Genomic DNA, 19,502 nt, shown 5'->3' with positions numbered 1-19,502 from the left:
AAATATTGATAAGAATAATCAGGAGCACACGGAGAAAACCACCATAATATTGGCAAGAATAATCAGGAGCACACGGAGAAAACCGCTACAAGTTTTCTTTGATATCATTAAAATACAAAAAAAAAAAAATAAAAAAATAAAAAAAAAAACGAAAATAAATTCAAACATTCTGCTAGCTTGTGAACTTCTCATTGTTGAGCAAAGATAGAGTTCTAGTACAAGCCAGAATGTTTGAATTTATTTTCGTTTTTTTTTTTTTTTATTTTTTTTTTTTGTATTTTAATGATATGAAAGAAAACTTGTAGCGGTTTTCTCCGTGTGCTCCTGATTATTCTTGCCAATATTATGATGGTTTTCTCCGTGTGCTCCTGATTATTCTTATCAATATTTTGATGGTTAATCCGTGTGCTTGCGATCATTCCTGCGGTTTCGGTCAAAGGTCAAGGTCACACCCATCCAAGATGGCCGCCGTGACGTCGTAATCCAAGATGGCGGACTGTGAGAAATCTGAGAAGCACTAGCAGGAAGGACGAACTTTTTTCTCCTTGGATACTATCGAAGCCAACCTCCCTTTGCGATCGATAGTGAGCGTTCCGCATCCCACATTAATGAAATATATATTATTTACCTGCAAGAAACACGTGGCGCCATCTGTTGACGACAGCCAGAACTACTTGCATCAATTTGCTTTGCATTAGATAACTTAACTCTCGCTGATGAAATATTTCAAAAACTCTATTTAAGAAATGGTTCCAATTGGAGAAAACTGCCAGTTTGTATCTAACATTAGTCACAGAAGCTACCATGGATCGTCGTTTGTTATCTATAGCTGAATCGGAAGGAAGCCGCTGTAGATACTGTGGCAAGGATTTTGTCATGAGAAGGAATGCTAGACGTCATGAGAAGAATGATTGTGCTAGAAACCCACTACGCAACATGTTAAGCTGTAATCGTTGTAGCAGGTTGTTAACACGAATTGACAGCTTAAAAAGACATGGTAGAACATGTAAATTCAAGACTACTTACGTCATAGAGGACACCGATGGATCCACTAGACTAAAGAAGAGTGATCTGCATTATGACAATAATTTTCCTTGTCCTGAGCGTGATGGTATTAGCTCACCCGATCGTGAGGAAGAACATAAATTGAAGGATGCTAATGGCTTCGGGAAGACTGAAACTAATGGAAGTATCAACACCGTGAAAAGTGAGAATACATTCAAGCCTATATTCAGTAGATCCTCCATTCTTTGTAAAAATGATGGACTCCTAAAAAGGAAGCATGAAGACGATGAAGACACTTCGACATCATCGATAGCGAATTCATACGGTAATCTGGGTGAAGAGGATGTCTTCTACAGTGATTGTTACAGTGACTCTGAGGTTGTTGACAAAGGCATAGACTGTGATGAAGCACCTAGAGCTGACAAGATCGAAGAATGTGGCGATGTCCTGAGACCGAAACGATGGAAACGCCGTGTTATAATAAATAAATCTGATAATGCTTATTATGATCACTGGGATGATTGTGATATTAAAAGTATTTATAATAAACAAGCAAGTAAGATGGTGGTAGAAGAGATTGATTACACATCATGGAAAGATCCAAACATATTGGTTGACCGGCTAAGACTTCTACATGGCTCGCTTTGTGCAGGAAACTATCCGTGCATCAAAGAAATATCCTTCATACTCAAAGAACTGAGGAAAGCTGGCTACATACAATAATGGCTTCTTTTACTTGTATTTGTGTAATGTTGAGAAGTAATAAAAAATTGAAAGTAAAAATTTAATGTTTTTATTTCTTGTATTCTGATTTCCAACTAAGCCTGTGTGTGTTTCCGCTACTGTATGTGTGATCATTACGTTTCCTGTGTTTACTGTGTGTACGTTCCGTTTCCTGTGTGTACTGTGTGTACGTTCCGTTTCATGTGTGTACTGTGTGTACGTTCCGTTTCCTGTGTGTACGTTCCGTTTTCTGTGTGTACTGTGTGTACGTTCCGTTTCCTGTGTGTACTGTGTGTACGTTCCGTTTCCTGTGTGTACTGTGTGTACGTTCAGTTTCCTGTGTGTACTGTGTGTGCGTTCCGTTTCCTGTGTGTACTGTGTGTACGTTCCGTTTCCTGTGTGTACTGTGTGTACGTTTAGTTTCCTGTGTGTACTGTGTGTACGTTCCGTTTCCTGTGTGTGTACTGTGTGTACGTTCAGTTTCCTGTGTGTACTGTGTGTACGTTCAGTTTCCTGTGTGTGTACTGTGTGTACGTTCAGTTTCCTGTGTGTACTGTGTGTACGTTCAGTTTCCTGTTTGTACTGTGTGTACGTTCCGTTTCCTGTGTGTACTGTGTGTCCGTTTAGTTTCCTGTGTGTACTGTGTGTCCGTTTAGTTTCCTCTGTGTACTGTGTGTACGTTCCGTTTCCTGTGTGTACTGTGTATTCATTACATTTATTGCGTGTAAATTGCATGTATTGCGCGTACATTGCGTACATTACGTGTTGAAGCTGATGGAGCTGTTGGAGCACTTGCAGCTAATGGTCAATTGAAGCATAGGAGCAAAATGTAGATGGATCTGATGACGTGAATTGTAGCTCTTGGAGCCTGGCGTATATTGGAGAGATCGAATTTTTTTTCGATCAAATGATCCTTTTTTTTTTAATTTGTAGATTTGACTCTAGTATTATTGTAAATGATTCTTGATTTGACTAGCGTATTATTCCATACGGTGCATGTATATAAGCGAGTCCTAGACAGCAGGACGCTCAGTTTGTTACTGACGTCGGCGGTGTAAGGATCACCTAGTTTGTTTCTTCTGGTGCATAAGTCGTGTCAATTAGCTGTTCTTGAGACCTCGATGGCATCTTTACCGTCTTTAACGTCGAACTCGGAGGTTGTACCATCGTCTACGGGAACCTTGACGACAGCTACGATGGAGAAGGTGCAGATCCCGTTGGCAACGACGGCGTCAACATTGGAGGAGATTTCAACAGATGTGATACCACCATCATTCGAAGTTTCATCGTCAGCATTGGATTCTTCAACTAATGAAGAGCATACATTGCGTCAGTGCAAATACTGTGACGCATCATTTACTATCACCTCAAATGCTCGCAGACATGAAAGAAGCAGTTGTTCTAATAATGTTAAAAGAATACAATTTCAGTGCAATAAGTGCAAAAAACTAATTTCACGTCTTGATAGCTTACATCTTCATTATAAAAAATGCTCCGAGAAAGTTAAGTGTGAGTATAATGAACATGGTTCTTGTTTTGACTCATGTGTTGTACCGACTGATGAGTCTATATAAGTGAGACCCTGGTGATATGGACTTCAGTCCGTCTCTGGCTGCGGTAATGAACGGATCGGATAGTTAGACTTGTATAACATAATAGACCGGTATCTAGCTATTCTTGAGAACTCGATGGCATCATTACCACTATATATACCAACCTGGATCGAAGGTCTACCATCATCAGTGCAGAGCACGATGACAACGACGTCTACAGCTACACCTGCTCTCTCAGCACAGTAGGAGATTTCGACGCGTGCAACATCTTCCGCAGAGCAGACCTCAAAGGCTTCAGAAGTTAACATGTCAGCAGTGTTACAATGGTTGTCAACAGTTCCAGTGGCATTGATGAAGGAGCATCCAGCGGTGTTCCATCATCCGACTGCATGTACTGTGAGAAGATCAAAAACTTGAAATTACGGGATTATGTAATACTCAATTGTAGTACCATACAACAAGAAGACTGTTTGAATCGAGAAATCCACAAAACTTTAGTAATTTGTCTGTGTATTTTTTTTGTACTTGTAGTGTAGTATGTATGTATTAAAAGTTTTTTTAAAAGAACTTACGGTGTTTTTATTTTCTCAAACCTGTCACTTTTGTGGTACTTTTTTATAATATTAAAGTTGTTTTTTTTTATCGGCCAGGGATCGAACCAAGAACCTTTGTCGATCTATTCAATCAGTATATTTATTGTCAATTTATTTAATGAATTTTGAACTTTTTCCCGCATCTCTAGCATAAAATTTACGAATTTCCAATATGGTGGTCTTGATGTCTGATAGGATGATGGTCATAGAGGATATAGAGACTCTTTACGAATGTTGAACATGGTATATTGAAATTATTATTTTTTACATAAAATTAAACATTATTGCATCGATCGGGTATCGAACCAAGGACAGGAGCGGATCAAATCAATATGTAAATTAATGAGCTATTTATTTAATGAATTTTGGAACTTTTCCCGAATTTCTAGCTAAATAATTACGGATTTTCAAGATGGCGTCCAAATTTCAAGATGGCGGGTGTCACAGTTATAAATGATTACTGCACTCTAGCGGATAAGAACTTAACTAACATGGCGTCAGCGCACTCTCGCCGACGATACATTGATGATGGCTTCCAGCATCAAAGACAAGATGGCGGACATGACGTCATACTAGATGACGATATATATGCTTTGAAAAAAAGTGTTGGGAGTCAGTCTGCTAGCACCCACCACGGGGGAAGGATCGGTCGCCATTTTTAATTTTCTTTTGCCCTCACCAGGTTCGAACCGAGGACTCCGAACTCCGTGTCGTACATGTTTTTTTTTTATAAGTATTTTATTAAAATTTTATTTTTAAATTTTTTTATAAATTTAAAAAAAATTTCATTAAAATCGGATAATAAATAAAGATTTTAAAGATGGCGGCCGTAACGGAAATTGCAACGGTGACGTCATCATCCAATATGGCTGCCATGGCATCCTAGTTTTCAAGGTCATGACCTCGGCGGCTTAGAGCGGCTAGCTCTTAGGAGTTTTAAGCCGCTTTTAGGAATTTGGGTTTTTTCTAGGGCAAAACGACTTTTGAGGATTTTCGAAATCCTGATTTTTGAATTGTGGAATTTTTTGAGATTTTTTGACGGAATGTTTTTTCACAGAAATGTAAATTTTGGCGAATTTTAAGGAATTTTGGGCATTTTTTGGCCAATTTTGGCGAATTTTGAGGGTCAAAGGTCAAGGTCAAACTTGTCCCGTTACGCTATGTCCCGTTACACCCCTCCAAGATGGCCGCCGTGACGTCACAATCCAAGATGGCGGACCGGCTCTCGGCTCCACAGCCTTAAAGCCTGCCGCCGGATTTTCATTCATATACTACTATGAAGATATTTCCTTTTTTCGTTAGTTATTTTGAATTTTTAAGGTGGCGGTCAATATGTTATCATCGTCTTACTGGAGGCTGGTACAGGAGTAATTTTGGCTTCTGTTAGGACTTTCCACTATATTTATTGAAGTTATTACTTTTTACATAAAATAATTTATTTTTTGCTTCGATCAACTATCGAATAAAGGACAGGAAATGATCGAATCAATCAGTATTTAAATTTAAGATACTTTGATGAATTATGGAATTTTCCCTGTTTTTCTAGCTAAATAATTTCGGATTTCCCAGATGGCATTCAAATGTTAAGATGGTGGCACCACAGAAACAAATAATGATAACTGCATTCTAGTGGATACAAATTAAATCAATGTGGCAGTAGCGCACCCTAGCAGACAAAAACAAATTTTTGGCCTCAAGCTGACGAAACAAGATGGCGGACTGAAGACATACTAGCTGACGATATATATGTATATATATAATATATATAGGGTAGTCTGTCGGTGGCTTCAGTGGAGGAAGGATCCATCGTTTTTTTTTTTTTTGTTTTCAGATTTCCCCTCTCGGGTTCTACCGGAGTTGAACATGAGTTATTTTTTTAAATAATAAAATATTAATATTTGATTGTAATTTTTTGTATTAAATTTAAAAATTTTCCCGCATTTGTAGCTATATAATTACTGAATTTCAAGATGGTGGTCGCAACGTCATAATCCAATATGACGGAATCTGTATTTCTAAATTTTTATTAATAACTATATTTTATCATTTTTAAAAAATTTTCCTATTTATTCGGATATTCATTACGGATTTTCAAGATGGTGGCCGTAATGAAAATTGCAAAGGTGTTTTTGTTATAATATTTAAAAAAAATTGATTTCCTAATTTTTTTAATTTTGAAATTTTTCCAGCATTTCTAGCATAAAAATTACAGATTTTCAATATGGCCGACGTAACGAAAATTGCCACATTACGGAGTGAAGCATTCGATTCCTAGAATTCTGAAAATTATAGAAAACAAAATGACATAATTAAATCGGCGGAATGTTCTAGAAAACATAATGGTGGAATTCAAAGTGGAGTATCCAAGATGGCTGCCGGGGTCAATTTCAAGGTTAAAGGTGAAAGTTAATGATTTCCAAGATGGCCGCCGGGATTTCAAGGTGGCCGTGACGTCAGAAGTCGGTCGGCACCACGCATCACAGCCTGCAGCCTGTGCTCGGAGCATCCTTTATGTACTACATACGACGAGCTCTTCGTTTCTTTCAATGTAATTATTCCTAGTAAAGTTCGTAAGTTAATGTTATTTTAAAAATTGTATTAATCATTAAATTATAAGGTCACCACCTGAAGTTTCTTATAGGCGCGTAACCGACGCGAAGACTGCACACTAGTTCGGTGTTTAATGCGTAGAGGTGAATAATGATGTTATGCGTGAGACAATGTCACCTTTAGCAACCCCACGCTGTTACAGCTCGTGTGCCCAGCCAGGCGGCTACCTTCAGTACTCTGCAGTTTGGCTGGTGTCAATCTATGCGTTTGGCTGGTGTAACACTATGCGTTTGGCTGGTTTCACACTTTGCGTTTGGCTGGTGTAACACTATGCTTTTCTGTCTGAGGCTATAAGTTATGCAGCTTTTTTTGCTTCATATTCTTTCGACCACTTTTGTTGGAGTGCATAGTGCAAGTCAGGATATTTATCAAAATTTAATTTTGATTAGTTGAACTAGAAGAAATCACCAAGTAGAAACAAACAACCACTCCGGTTCAACCACATAGTGTGACACCGGGTTTTGGTGTCCGTAGGCAATGTTTAATGGAAATCCTTGAACTTACAATCCTGAGATTATACATAAAATTCGCATATCCATAAGTGAAAAATATTTTGATTGGCTATTACACGATCTCAATTTGGTGTACTTCAGATATTTTCACAACTGTTGCAGGAATTGTTAGGAAGTGAACTCGTCCGACCATTGACAAATATTTATAAGCGAGAGGTAGCAAGGAGTTGCAGCTGCTACGCCTCATACAGATTCTTGTTTGAGACGTCGTGGTACATGCTCCTGGTCAATCTATAATACTATTATGTTATACAAGCTATGATTTGTCAATAACTAAAGATAGTGTCTTTAGATAAGTGATGATAATTTTCGTCAATATAAATATATTAATTTTTTAAAGTTTTCTGAAACAAAAAAATAAATGCATTTGAAGAAAGTTTTAATTAAAACTAATGTTGTAACTCACTTTTTATATGGAATCCTGGATTAAAATAGCATGCAAATTATTTGTTTCTTTGAAGGTTTTTTTTTTAAAATTTCGTATAATCAGTGTGTCACAAAATTAAGTCCGGGGTAAAATTTCCAGTTAAAATTAAGGTTGTTTAAGGTCATGCTAAAGTTTGCCAAGTAGTTAGGTCTCAAAACCGGAGACAATGCTTAAATCCTCATTCTGAGTTCTGGTTCAGTGCCCCCATTCTATTTTAATTTAGACTATGGGCTACATATTTTAAGCTTTCTTTATTTTACAGGAAGAACTTGATCCAATTTGCAGACATTTTTCTGAAACATGACATTTAATGGTGTCTACAAGTAACAAAATCCAACTAAGAAGTCGAAAAATCATTTTACTTGCGGAAGGTAGAGCCTCTGTTTCTCTGTTTGGTTTCTGGAAAATGGTATGTAAAAACCGTACGTTGTTGGCAATATTTTTAAACCGTACATCAATAGTGGAGTTATAATATTACACAATATTTCTCTTTATTGGAGGTGAATATTAAAATGGAAGTTTCCCGAATATGTATATAGCAAAACTCGCATGGACATACAGATCATAGATGAATGATGAATAAAGATCGATTATTGTCTTCTGTGAGTAGCTCTGACATCAGTTTGCGATTTACTAATAGAACGGTAAACATATTTTGATGTAAACAATGCCATGTACGTTTGTTTAGAATGGTACCTACTTCAATAGAAACATCCGTTTTATAAAATTATTAAATATTTAGCTGTATTTTGGCCACAAAACTTACTTCAATGTAAAAGTCACGAAATATGAATCAAATTCTGTATTAAAACTCGGACCTATAAAATGCAGAAAGATTCCATAACCTCAAAAAGTGCCAGCTGCCTACACCATGACTTGTTTTTATCGTTCTATTGGCAAATATAAGCCGTTCAATGTTGATGCAGTACAATTTTAACTGCGCAGTTTGTCTCCGCCATTAGTCTATGCTTCAGGCATGGATTATACTTACACAAAGGCATGGATATTTGCTCGGCCATGCCGTAGATTTGGGCGAAGGCAACGTGCCCTGCCAAAGGGTCGATGTTCAACTCTTGCAAGCGCCTCACCGCCTGTTTCACCGAGTCCTCGTTGTGTGTGGCGATCACGAGTAGGCAACGCTTGTCCTGGTTACACACGACGGTATTCAGTATCAGATCGATAGCTCTGCAACACAAATTTCATCTTTTCAACGTATTCGACCTCATAGATACATTTAATTTTAAATAAACATTTCAGTAGGGAGAGCGTGCCGACTCTGGAACATAGGCGAGGGGGGAGCGGGGTAATCCGGGGATTATCCCATTTTTTATGGTTTTTTACGCATTTTTTATGATTTTTTATGTGCAAATCCAGTTTTTTATGCGCTAATCCAGTGGCTAATCCGCTAATCCAGTGGCTAATCCGGAGATCCGGAGATCCGCAAATCCGCAAATTCGCAAATCTCAAATTCGCAAATCTGCAAATCCGCAAATTCACAAATCCGCAAATTCACAAATCCGTAAATTCACAAATCCGCAAATCCGCAAATCCGCAAATCGCAAATTCGCCATTTTGTATTTCTAGAAATTTCCACCAACTTCGAATCGTGACGTCATTATTCTGTGTCGTCTGCTGGAGGCCGCCATCTTGATTTCTTCTGGCCGCCATCTTGTTTCGTCTGCTGGAGGCCGCCATCTTGATTTTTCCTGGTCGCCATCTTGTTTCGGCTGCTGGAGGCCGCCATCTTGTGTGATGTCATATAGTTCTGTTGGTCGCCACCAGGTAGCAGCAGGTATTATTTTATTTTAACTAAAATATTTTCAGTGCCGAGGCTGGGATTCGATCCATGGGACGTGAAAACGTCCAGGATGTCGTGGTTACGAGGCGGACGCCTTGACCACTAGACCACGAGACCAATTGGAATATGGTGGAATAAATAATCTATATATGCTATGTACTGACGGCAAGTTTATGATAAATGGGGGGAGGGTGTTTTTGCCTTCCTTAATGCATACCTAAGGCGCCACATTTGAAATTAAAAATTATTATACAGCCGCCATCTTTAATTCCAGCACAGACTACCAGATGGCGCTAAATTCAAAAAATTAGTTGCCAGAGGCGCCGCCATCTTGGTTCTCAAGTTGGCTGGTAGATGTCGCTAGTATCGCGCGGCAAATTCAAAAATTAGTTGCCAGAGGTGCCGCCATCTTGATTCTCAAGTTGGCTACCAGAGTGTGCCACCGTCGCCATCTTTATTTCATATTTCAGCTGCCAGGGCGCAGCACCTTTCGATAGGTCGAATGCTAATCGATATATTTACTTTTATTTCATATTTCAGCTGCCAGGGCGCAGCACCATTCGATAGGTCGAATGCTAATCGATATATTTACTTTTATTTCATATTTCAGCTGCCAGGACGCAGCACCATTCGATAGGTCGAATGCTAATCGATATATTTACTTTTATTTCATATTTCAGCTGCCAGGGCGCAGCACCATTCGATAGGTCGAATGCTAATCGATATATTTAGTAACAAGTGTTGCTACCAGAGGGCGCGATATTTAAATTTAAAAAATATTACAACTTTTAAACAATTCTCCGCCATCTTGGATTCAACAGCCCCACCATCTTGGAAGCACATGATACACCCAAGGACTCGTTCCAATACATGCACAGAGTGCACCGAAAAGATTGTTCCCTTACATGCACAGAGTGCACCATATTGAATGATCATGATATGTGTTCCTTTATATGCATCAGAAGCAGGCATAAGAAATTTTTTCTTGTAGGCATACTTTAGTGTTAGCTTTCCTGTAATGCATTTAATAATAGTGTAAGCTCATTATTATTATTTAGTGATAGTGAATTTATAACTATGATGTGTAGTCTCATTCTCTTCATCTCGACGTGGCGGAAGATTCTCTGGAGTGTAAGCTGAAAAAAAAAAATAAAATAAAAACTTGTGTTTGAATTTATAGTGGTATGCTGCTTTCCACATCACCTTAGAGACTATGTCTCAGGAGGTACAGCATTAGATGCGTTAACTCCTTTTTTTTATACATGGCGAGTTTCCCCGAGAGGCCTATTTTCCATGTTTAACAAGGGCGCAAGCATTATGCTTCACCGTCACTCTCTCCCAAGCCGCTGTCCACTCCATCATCTGGCTCCACTTGCTCTTGAGCCTCCATTACAGCTTCAAATCATGCTATAATACCGTTGTAAAGGTATGTTAGAAACTCGTATTCCTCTGGAAATGCAGCGGACAAATTGATCGCGGAGACCTCTAGATGGTGTACTATCGCATCTATATTCATGCCGATGCAAGCATGAAGCGCATATTCAATGCAATCGCGCATTTCCTCAAAAGCAGCCATGTTCATTATGGAATTGTCAGAGACAGAATGAAGACTATAGTTGACCTGGTCTTGACGGAAAGATGACATGCAACCCCGATGTCGCGCTACACATTCCAATGAGACGCCCAGCGCGGGCTGACGTCACAGCTTGTTGATCCCAAGCTGCAGAGTGCTGGGTCGTGTTCAGGAAGTAGTCCACACATTATAAATACATTGCAGGAATAGAATCTCAACAACAGCCCACACAAACGATTCCATAGAATATGCTTCGATTGAGAACAAGCAATAAGGTAAAATAAAATGTGTATATGTAATCTTAAACTCCCATATCCTTTCTCTTTACCCATGTCCTCACGGTATCGGGAAACCCCTTCCAAGACACCTGGAATCTTTCACCACGCTTTCGATGAATTTTATTTACCAAGTATGTATCGGGGTATTTTGTAATTTGAATTTCTGAAGCATAAAAAACACCTTGTATTTCATTTCCATCCATATCACTCAAGTTATACACACGCGGAAAGCTGGACCTCATAGCTGTTACTTTAAACACTTCGTGAGACCAATTCGGTGTAAACCCCTTTTCAAAAACTTTCTTGTTTCGTGACACGCGTACATGATCCCCCACACGAGCCTTAGGTTTTCTAGGGTCAATTGTCTTTACATATTTGTAAACACTTTGTAGCAAAGAGTCATCCTTCACTTGATTCGGAGCCATGCCAATGGTGCAGTGGAATCTGTTATTGTAGACACGTAGAACTTGTGGTAAAATTTTAAGCCACTTATAACTTCCTTGAGCTGAAAACTCGCGAAAAAGCAGCGATTTTAGAGATCTATTAAACCGCTCTACCACACTTGCTTTAATCTCACTGTGAGTGGAATAATGATTAATATTTTTTCTTTTCATAAGAGCTCTGAAAGTTGAGTTATAAAATTCTGTTCCTGCATCACTTTGAATACTTTTAAAACTTCCTGCTAATTTCAAAATACTTCTCATGGCAGCAGTAACCATCACACCTGTCTTTTGTTTAACTGGAACTGCATAAGCACGTTTGCTGTACACATCTATGGCAGTCAGGATGTACTTGTAACCACTGTTCACTTTACTGTATGGTATCATTTCTACCAAATCAATCTGTAGTAAATCATGGAGTCCATATGTTAAAACCCTTCTGCGAGGAAATATAATACGTTTGCCTCGGTGAAGCTCGTATGCAATCCCACGCTGTGCGTCGCTCATTTTGCAATGTATCCTGATTCTTGTAACTCTTCAAGTATCGAAAGGATTTCGTTATTGTGTCCGGTGTGGCCAGAAGCCTGCGAGGCCATTAACAACCTGAGTCGATCTACTATCTCATTCGGATCATTACAATAAATGAACTCTCGTTTACGACCTAAATCCAATGTTTTATGTGACAATCCACTTCCTCGTTGCTGCGAACCAATATGTGGAAACAGTTGCTTAATGATATCAAATTTCGCATGTGACGTGCTTTTATAGAGATTTGTTGCAGGATCATTCTTTTTAAAATAAGCATTTGTAAGCTCTAGTAGATTACCATATTGTTTAAGGGCCGATTCCGAGTACGTATGCGGCTCTCTGCGAAATAAAAGTTCAAATAAACCAGGAGCAGGTTGTATTAGTTCATCTTTAACGCGAATCATATTGTTATCGTGAAAAAATACTTCCGTGTCCCCTAAAAACCAGCGGTTATGTCGTTTAGATACACCATAGGTACCATAACCAGAGCGAAGGTTGTAGCTCTGCAAATAAGACTGCACTCCACCTAAAGAATCATCATATGGAACACCGTGATGTTTTAAAGGAATAGCGTTCGAGTCATCACTGTCGCTTGATTCTAAATATTGTTTCACAGTAGCTTCTTCCGCAGAATCCTGCTTCACAGTATCGATAGACTGTGCGAGCGATGTAGTAGGTCCAAGTTTATCCAAACGCGAATTAACAGACTTGAATATTTCTTCATTAATTGCATCCCTCTCCAAACGAGCTCGTTTGGCAAGTAGATACTTTGCACGAACATTTTCTATGACGCGCTCCAACTTACTAGCCTCAAGAGACATGACTGCAGAGTTAGCGATAGCATATCACCCTTTTATATACAACTAGCATCAATACGTGAGTGATCTAGGCATGTCTAGAGCTTGATGGTTTTGGAGGTGCTGGTTTTGGAGGTGCTGGTTTTGGAGGTGTTGGTTTTGGAGGTGCTGGTTTTGAAGATGCTGTTTTTGCAGGTGCTGGTTTTGGAGGTGAAGGTTTCTTAGACAACACACCGCGAGAATATTCATCAGGAGTAATCGTCAAAACACCAACAGTGCGATTCATTTGTGAAAGCTGTTGTACAATTCCAGCATTAATTTTCAATACCATCTCAACCATGTTAGCATTTAGTGCATCATTTAGTTCCTCTATAAATGTTTGTGCGAATAAATCTAACCTGCTCTCCAACGAGGTGCACATATCACCCAACTTTGTCGACACAGCTGAAAGACTTTCATTTAATTGAGCAATTAAATGCTGTTCTTTAGCCTCCATATTGCGCAAGAACTCCATAATCCCCACTTGCACATCTCTTGTTACAGTAAGTGATCTGTTGATATCTGTAACTTGTCGTGTCATACCATCAGTCATCGAATGCAAAGCATGTGTAAAAGCCCCGCTTACTGCGTCAACATACTTCTTATTAGCAGCATCACCATCTTGTTTAGGATCTCCAACTCTCTTCAAATGTTTCCAGCTTAAGTCGCAGTCCCCTTCACGAGTAAACGTCATGCATGAGTCGTGCGATCGTTTAAGTCCACCACCACCGAACTTTGACATCATGATTCATGAACCTATCACAATAAACTGATCAAAACCACATCTGTAACGCCCTTTATGTAGAGGAAAATCTTTAGCTATCACAATGAAACCATGCTCATTAGGACTGTTCCAACAGTGACCGCAAAGAGTTTTAAATCTCTCAAAGCTCATATCTGTACCGACATGGTCGGAAAACACATGTTTTAGATTAAGATCGTCCATTTTAAACAAAATTATTAGATTACAATTATCTCGCACTAATTGCTTTCGGGTTTGGGTATAAGTTTGTACCAAGTAGAAACAGTCGATCTTGTGGTGTCGCCCCATAGAATAATACTTTTGAACAATGCTTTGTTTATCACAAGCAACATCATCGAAGATTAGCACAGAGTTGGGGAGGGCTTGACTGGGGTCTAAAACATCAGCATTTTCTCGAAATTTAAAAAATTTCACTCCCCCGACATTTTCCAGCACATGGGCTAAACGTTGATATTTTGGTTGTTCTAGGGACTTGCTATATAAATACACATTCTCAAAACGTATCCCATTGGGGTGTTCTAGAAGTGAAAGAATAAGACAAGTTTTGCCAGAATTCGAAGGACCTGACACTATACACCGTATGGTATTTGGTAACAGAGATCCATGACGTTCTTCAGTTTTACTAAACACATCATCATCAATTAGTGAAATTGGTAAAGCGAGCTGTTGTTGAACAACCTCCATTCTTAATACTAAACCTAAACACTATAAAACAGTCATCCTTATAGTGAAACCACTCAGTGTCTTGATATGTCTTGTATGAGACGGAAGAGAGGTTCAGGCTTAGTTAATTCTGTTATAAATAAGCTACCATTCGAGGCACATCTTCCGGGCTACAATTTCTGTGGACCTGGCACGAGACTAGCCGAGAGACTAGCAAGAGGTGATCGTGGTGTGAATGCACTAGACGAGGCGTGTCGTCTTCACGATATTGTGTATGCGAATAGTAATAACTTGGCTGAAAGACATAAAGCGGATAAAATATTAGCTGACACGGCCGAGAAGATTAGAAAGTCTCCCGAAACTAAATTTGGACAGAGAGTATCCGCGTGGACCGTTAACAAGATTATGAGAGTGAAACGTAAGCTTGGTGCAGGTTTAAGATTTTCATCATCATCAAAGAAGAGAAACCGTAAATCTGTCAGGAAAGCCTTGGGGAAGAAGGGTGGTCTATTACCATTTATATTTCCAGCACTCGCTGCATTAGGCAGCTTAATTGGTGGAGCTGCGGGTGTTGCTAAAACTGTTTCCGATGTCCGGAGTCAGGCACGTATGCAAGCGATAGCACGTGCAGCAAAAAACGGTTCAGGACTTTATCTACGCCCCTACCCACAGTCGGGTGGTGGGGGAAAGCGAAGAGGAAGAAGAAGAAAGAAAAATCGCGGGAGCAGGAAGCGATAATCAAAAACTTACCAAAGCGAGCTCTTACAAACCTCGAGTTAATGAAGGCGATAAAAGAATTGAAAATACCATACTTTAGACAAATATACATGCGCGATTCGCTACCTAAGAAACCATTGCGTAATGAAAGTGCTATTTTGAATCTAGACTCATCCAAAGGACCGGGAACGCATTGGACTGCTTATGTCAAGACCGGTCCTAACGTTGAATATTACGATAGCTTCGGAGACTTGCCTCCACCAGTGGAACTGATACGATATTTAAACAAGTGCAACATAACCTATAATTATGACAGGCAACAAAAGTTGCATTCATAGAATTGCGGTCACTTATGCTTAAGATTTTTAGTATCAATATATAAGAAGCATTAGTGTTATCATAAGCCACATATGCGACAGAGTATTTATAGAGAGACCACACACAACGCGAGACGCAGTGTAAACTAGACAAAATGTCAATAACATTAATTTTAACTGGGAAGAGCTCGATTATGAGAACCTACTACTTCCCTCCCTTGCAATTGGATGGAGAGTGGACAATGGCATTGATCGATCTGACAACATATAACTCGATACCGAACATTGATGAAAATAATCAAGTTTTTCGATACATCGCAAACAATGAACATCATGAAATGAAATTACCAACAGGTGCATATGAAATAAGTGACATGGAAGCTTACATAAAACAGAACCTACCTGCAGATTCAACATTTCTATTACGAGGCAACCCCAACACCTTACAGTGCATAATGTTCAGCAAGAATATACATGTGGATTTTAGTGGAAAAAATACATTAGGTGAAATGCTTGGATTTTCTTCTCAAGTATACAAAGCAGGTGAGCTGCATGAATCGACAAATCCTGTAAATATATTCCCCGTGAATGTTATACGAATTACAAGCAATGCTGTGGGACGCACATACTTGAATGGTAAATTAAACAATACTATTCATGAATTTTCCCCCATAGTACCTCCGGGATATAAGATAAATGAACGACCTACCACGCTCATTTATGTCCCAGTTACCGTTCAATCGATATCGGAGCTCGACATTCAAATAGTCGATCAGGAAGGACGCTTAGTTAACCTAAGAAAGGAAGAAATAACTCTAAGACTGCATTTGAAAAAACAATGGGAGTGAAATATTTTTCTAAGCATAAATGGAGCGGTTCAGGTGTGTCCTTATCCAGTAGACGACGAGACATCAAGCGGCTAACATCTGTTAACGTGAGATTCCTTAAAAAACTTGGATTTAGAGTTTATCCTCATGGAGAACACCGTTCTTGAAGTCGAGCAAGCACCACAATTTGAGGATTCTATTTCAAAAACTGAACTGCATATTTACAAACCATACTTAAATGGACCCTATGCCCCCAACTCTGAAATCCGTATAGTGATTCAAAATCATGATGCATACACAAACATCTCAAAATCCTTTTTGCGTATACGTGGAAAACTCGTAAAGGCAGACGGACGGAAACCGGACCATGCAAAGATTATAAACAATGGTGTATTACATATGATCAATCGGATAGGATTTGAACTGAACGGCGTTCTTATAGACCAGACCAGATCACTAGGAGTGGTATCTACAGTGAAGAATTATCTTTCACGAACTCGTGATGAATACGCCATCAGCAAAATGGAGGGATGGTGTCTCGAGGAAAACTATAGCTTGCCTCTAACAGCCGATGGTGTTTTCGAAATCTGTGTTCCGCTAAGCCATCTCCTCGGCTTTGCTGAGGATTATCACCGTATACTTCTAAACTCCAAACAAGAGTTAATTATAGTTTTAGAAAATACGTACATTAACTCGATCGTAGATGCGAGTGCGCAGCCTCAAGCAGTTAATTTAACCATAAACTCTATCGATTGGGACGTACCACACATCCAAGTGTCTCCAGCGGAACGCACGCGACTGCTTAAGCTTGTGGAGAAAAGCAGAAATATAGATATAGCATTTAGATCTTGGTCTGTTGAAACATATCCCAGCATGCCACAAGCACAAAATGTCAGCTGGTCAGTAAAGACAAGCTTCTCGATGGAAAAACCACGATACATAATAGTCGGCTTTCAATCGGCTAAACATAATGTAATGGCTGCCGATAAATCGAGGTTTGACCACTGCAACATAAAGAATATAAAACTATTCTTGAATTCAGAATGTTATCCATACACGGATTTGGACATAAACTTCGACAATGGATTTTACTTAATCGCATATGATATGTATTCAAATTTTCAAGAGTCTTACTATGGAAAGCAGAATGCACCTTTGCTTGACCCTCATCAGTTTAAGGAACTGGCTACGTTATTCATGTTTGATGTAAGCCGTCAAGCTGAGAAAATACCTTCGAATATCATAGATTGCAAGTTGGAGATCACAAGCTCAGACAACCTACCGATCTTAACACAAGCATTTTCAATAATATTGCACGACAGACTTGTCTCCTATAATCCACGAGACAAAGCTGTTAAAATACTGAGTTAAGCATAGTAGAGGCTCAGTCGTGTCTCAGCCACCATGAAGTATGTTAATCTGCAAGGATTTTTCTCTCAGTATGGCTTTATTACCAAGGAACTTAGCATCGCTGACTCTGAGGGGAACATAATTACGCGAACATTCAAACCGCCGTTTGAGTGGAGAGACATTAGTCGTAAATACAGGAGAAGTAATGCGTGGCTCACTAAAAATTTTCATAGTTTAAAATGGGAACACGGATTGTTTCCCTACAACAGTCTTTCCACCATCTTGACAACTCACTTGAGTGGAACTGTAATAGTTGCTGGAAGCGAACAAAAAAAGATGGTTGGGTAAACACTGTCTCAAACACATGCACATAGTGGATGCACAAGAGGAATATGGCTGCCCGGCTTTCAAAAAATTAAACATAATGTATGCTCAAAATCGTGACAGCATAAGACCTGTATCGTCTCGCCGTAATGTCGCATTGCTTAGGGCTTGGATGCTAGAACACAGCGATCCTGGAATGTTGGATGACGCGCTCGAAATGGAATCAACAACAAGCGAAGCAACGGTAAACATGTCTGGACTGGAGGCGCTATAAATTGAGGTCATCGTCCCGGGGTACGACAGTCAGCGTACAGTTCGCGGTCGTGCGGGCGTAGACTCACTATATATTCAAGAAAAATGACGTTCGATCCATCGGCACGCTACGCAGACGTGTCACCCGGCTTTCGTCGTGTGGCATACCTTACCGGAGATGGAGAGTTCCACCTCATAGTCTGCAACTTCAATCATCACTGGAGCACCGATTGCGATCTGGAGGCTCCGGACTTTATTGAGACGCCCTGCAATCAGGTAGATTGTGTTGTGCACTACTTGAGACCCGACAGTAAATTTCCTACTACCTTAGAAGAACTTAAGGCAGCAGCCGCTACTGAAACTATAACCTCAGAACCAGATTATTCTGCAGTAAGGTGTGATTTGAGACGCAGCACGAACCCAGAGACAGTTGTGCATTGGGAGGAGCAGTGTGATGGTTATGTTCACAACACAACTTATGAAAACAGTGTTTGCTACGAGACATGTAGTTTCCTTCAGTGTAAACTTTATCGATTCACCCCATTCGCTTAAGTTTGAGAGCTAAGACAATACCTATGTCAGTCATGTTATCACCGCGATTCCATGATATAACTCAAAGCCAAGAAGATGCCGTAATAGATGAATTGTGGGCACCGAGCATCTTAACATGGGATGAAGCGACAAGATATTTTAATTATCCTCCTGATCCACGATCTAAAGAAATGAAGCCGTCGACTTTGTTTGACAATACCGAAAATAGATATCTTTACAAACGTGCAAGTCTGAACTGTGTTGAATTTCATGTAGAGTTCTATGAATTTGATATTGGATTGAGTAGTCTTCGATACGTTTATTTCGAACTTTGTCGCGAAAATACTCATTTCCGACTGAGGTGGCACGCTGATAGACCATACAAGTCCGTGACTCTCTTGACTGTTTTCGACTGTCAGCATAAAGACTGTGTAATAAATCTTAGTCATCCAATGGCAAAGTTTCCCTGTACTATTGATGAGCTCAAGACATCCCGTGACAGAGACTATGAAAGTACTTTCTCCGAATGGTGTACCGGAATTAAACACTATCGCCATAATCCCGCTACATGCATGTGGAACCCACCTCACGACACGCCTTGCAGTAATCATTTGTGTTCCTTGTCGAGAGGTCGTTTATTACGAGAAAACAAATTCTCGGTGTCGACGCATCTAAGCAAGCAACTATGGGGATATAGATAATGGACTGTTCTACGAGATGCTCTACTCTATGGAATTTCGTAATCAATTTATTCATTCGGATGGGCAATATATTAAAATAGGATCGCCGCTTCCTGGGTCGACAGTCGAGCTGAAACTGTGTCGGTGTGAGGATCTGTGCCAAGCAAGATGTCTAACTTTCATTCAAGCAAGAAATACGTGA

At 39.6% G+C, this 19,502-nt stretch overlaps 1 protein-coding gene across 2 annotated transcripts in view; it reads right to left on the bottom strand.

Moving 5' to 3' along the window:
• LOC134529400 (hydroxyproline dehydrogenase-like) overlaps positions 1 to 19,502 on the bottom strand; it is a 151,972-nt gene that overhangs the window by 18,990 nt on the left and 113,480 nt on the right. For both annotated transcript variants that reach the window (XR_010074560.1, XM_063363434.1), the window contains exon 8: positions 8,415 to 8,608. Coding sequence is in view for 1 of the 2 variants with exons in the window: in XM_063363434.1 (XP_063219504.1) it covers positions 8,415 to 8,608 (194 nt within the window). In the remaining variant the exon portion in view is untranslated. The remainder of the gene's footprint in view (positions 1 to 8,414; positions 8,609 to 19,502) is intronic.

This window comes from Bacillus rossius, chromosome 2 (assembly GCF_032445375.1).
Source record: "Bacillus rossius redtenbacheri isolate Brsri chromosome 2, Brsri_v3, whole genome shotgun sequence".
In the NCBI taxonomy this organism is placed as follows: Eukaryota; Metazoa; Arthropoda; class Insecta; order Phasmatodea; family Bacillidae; genus Bacillus; species Bacillus rossius.
This window is presented reverse-complemented; position numbering and strand designations above follow the sequence as displayed.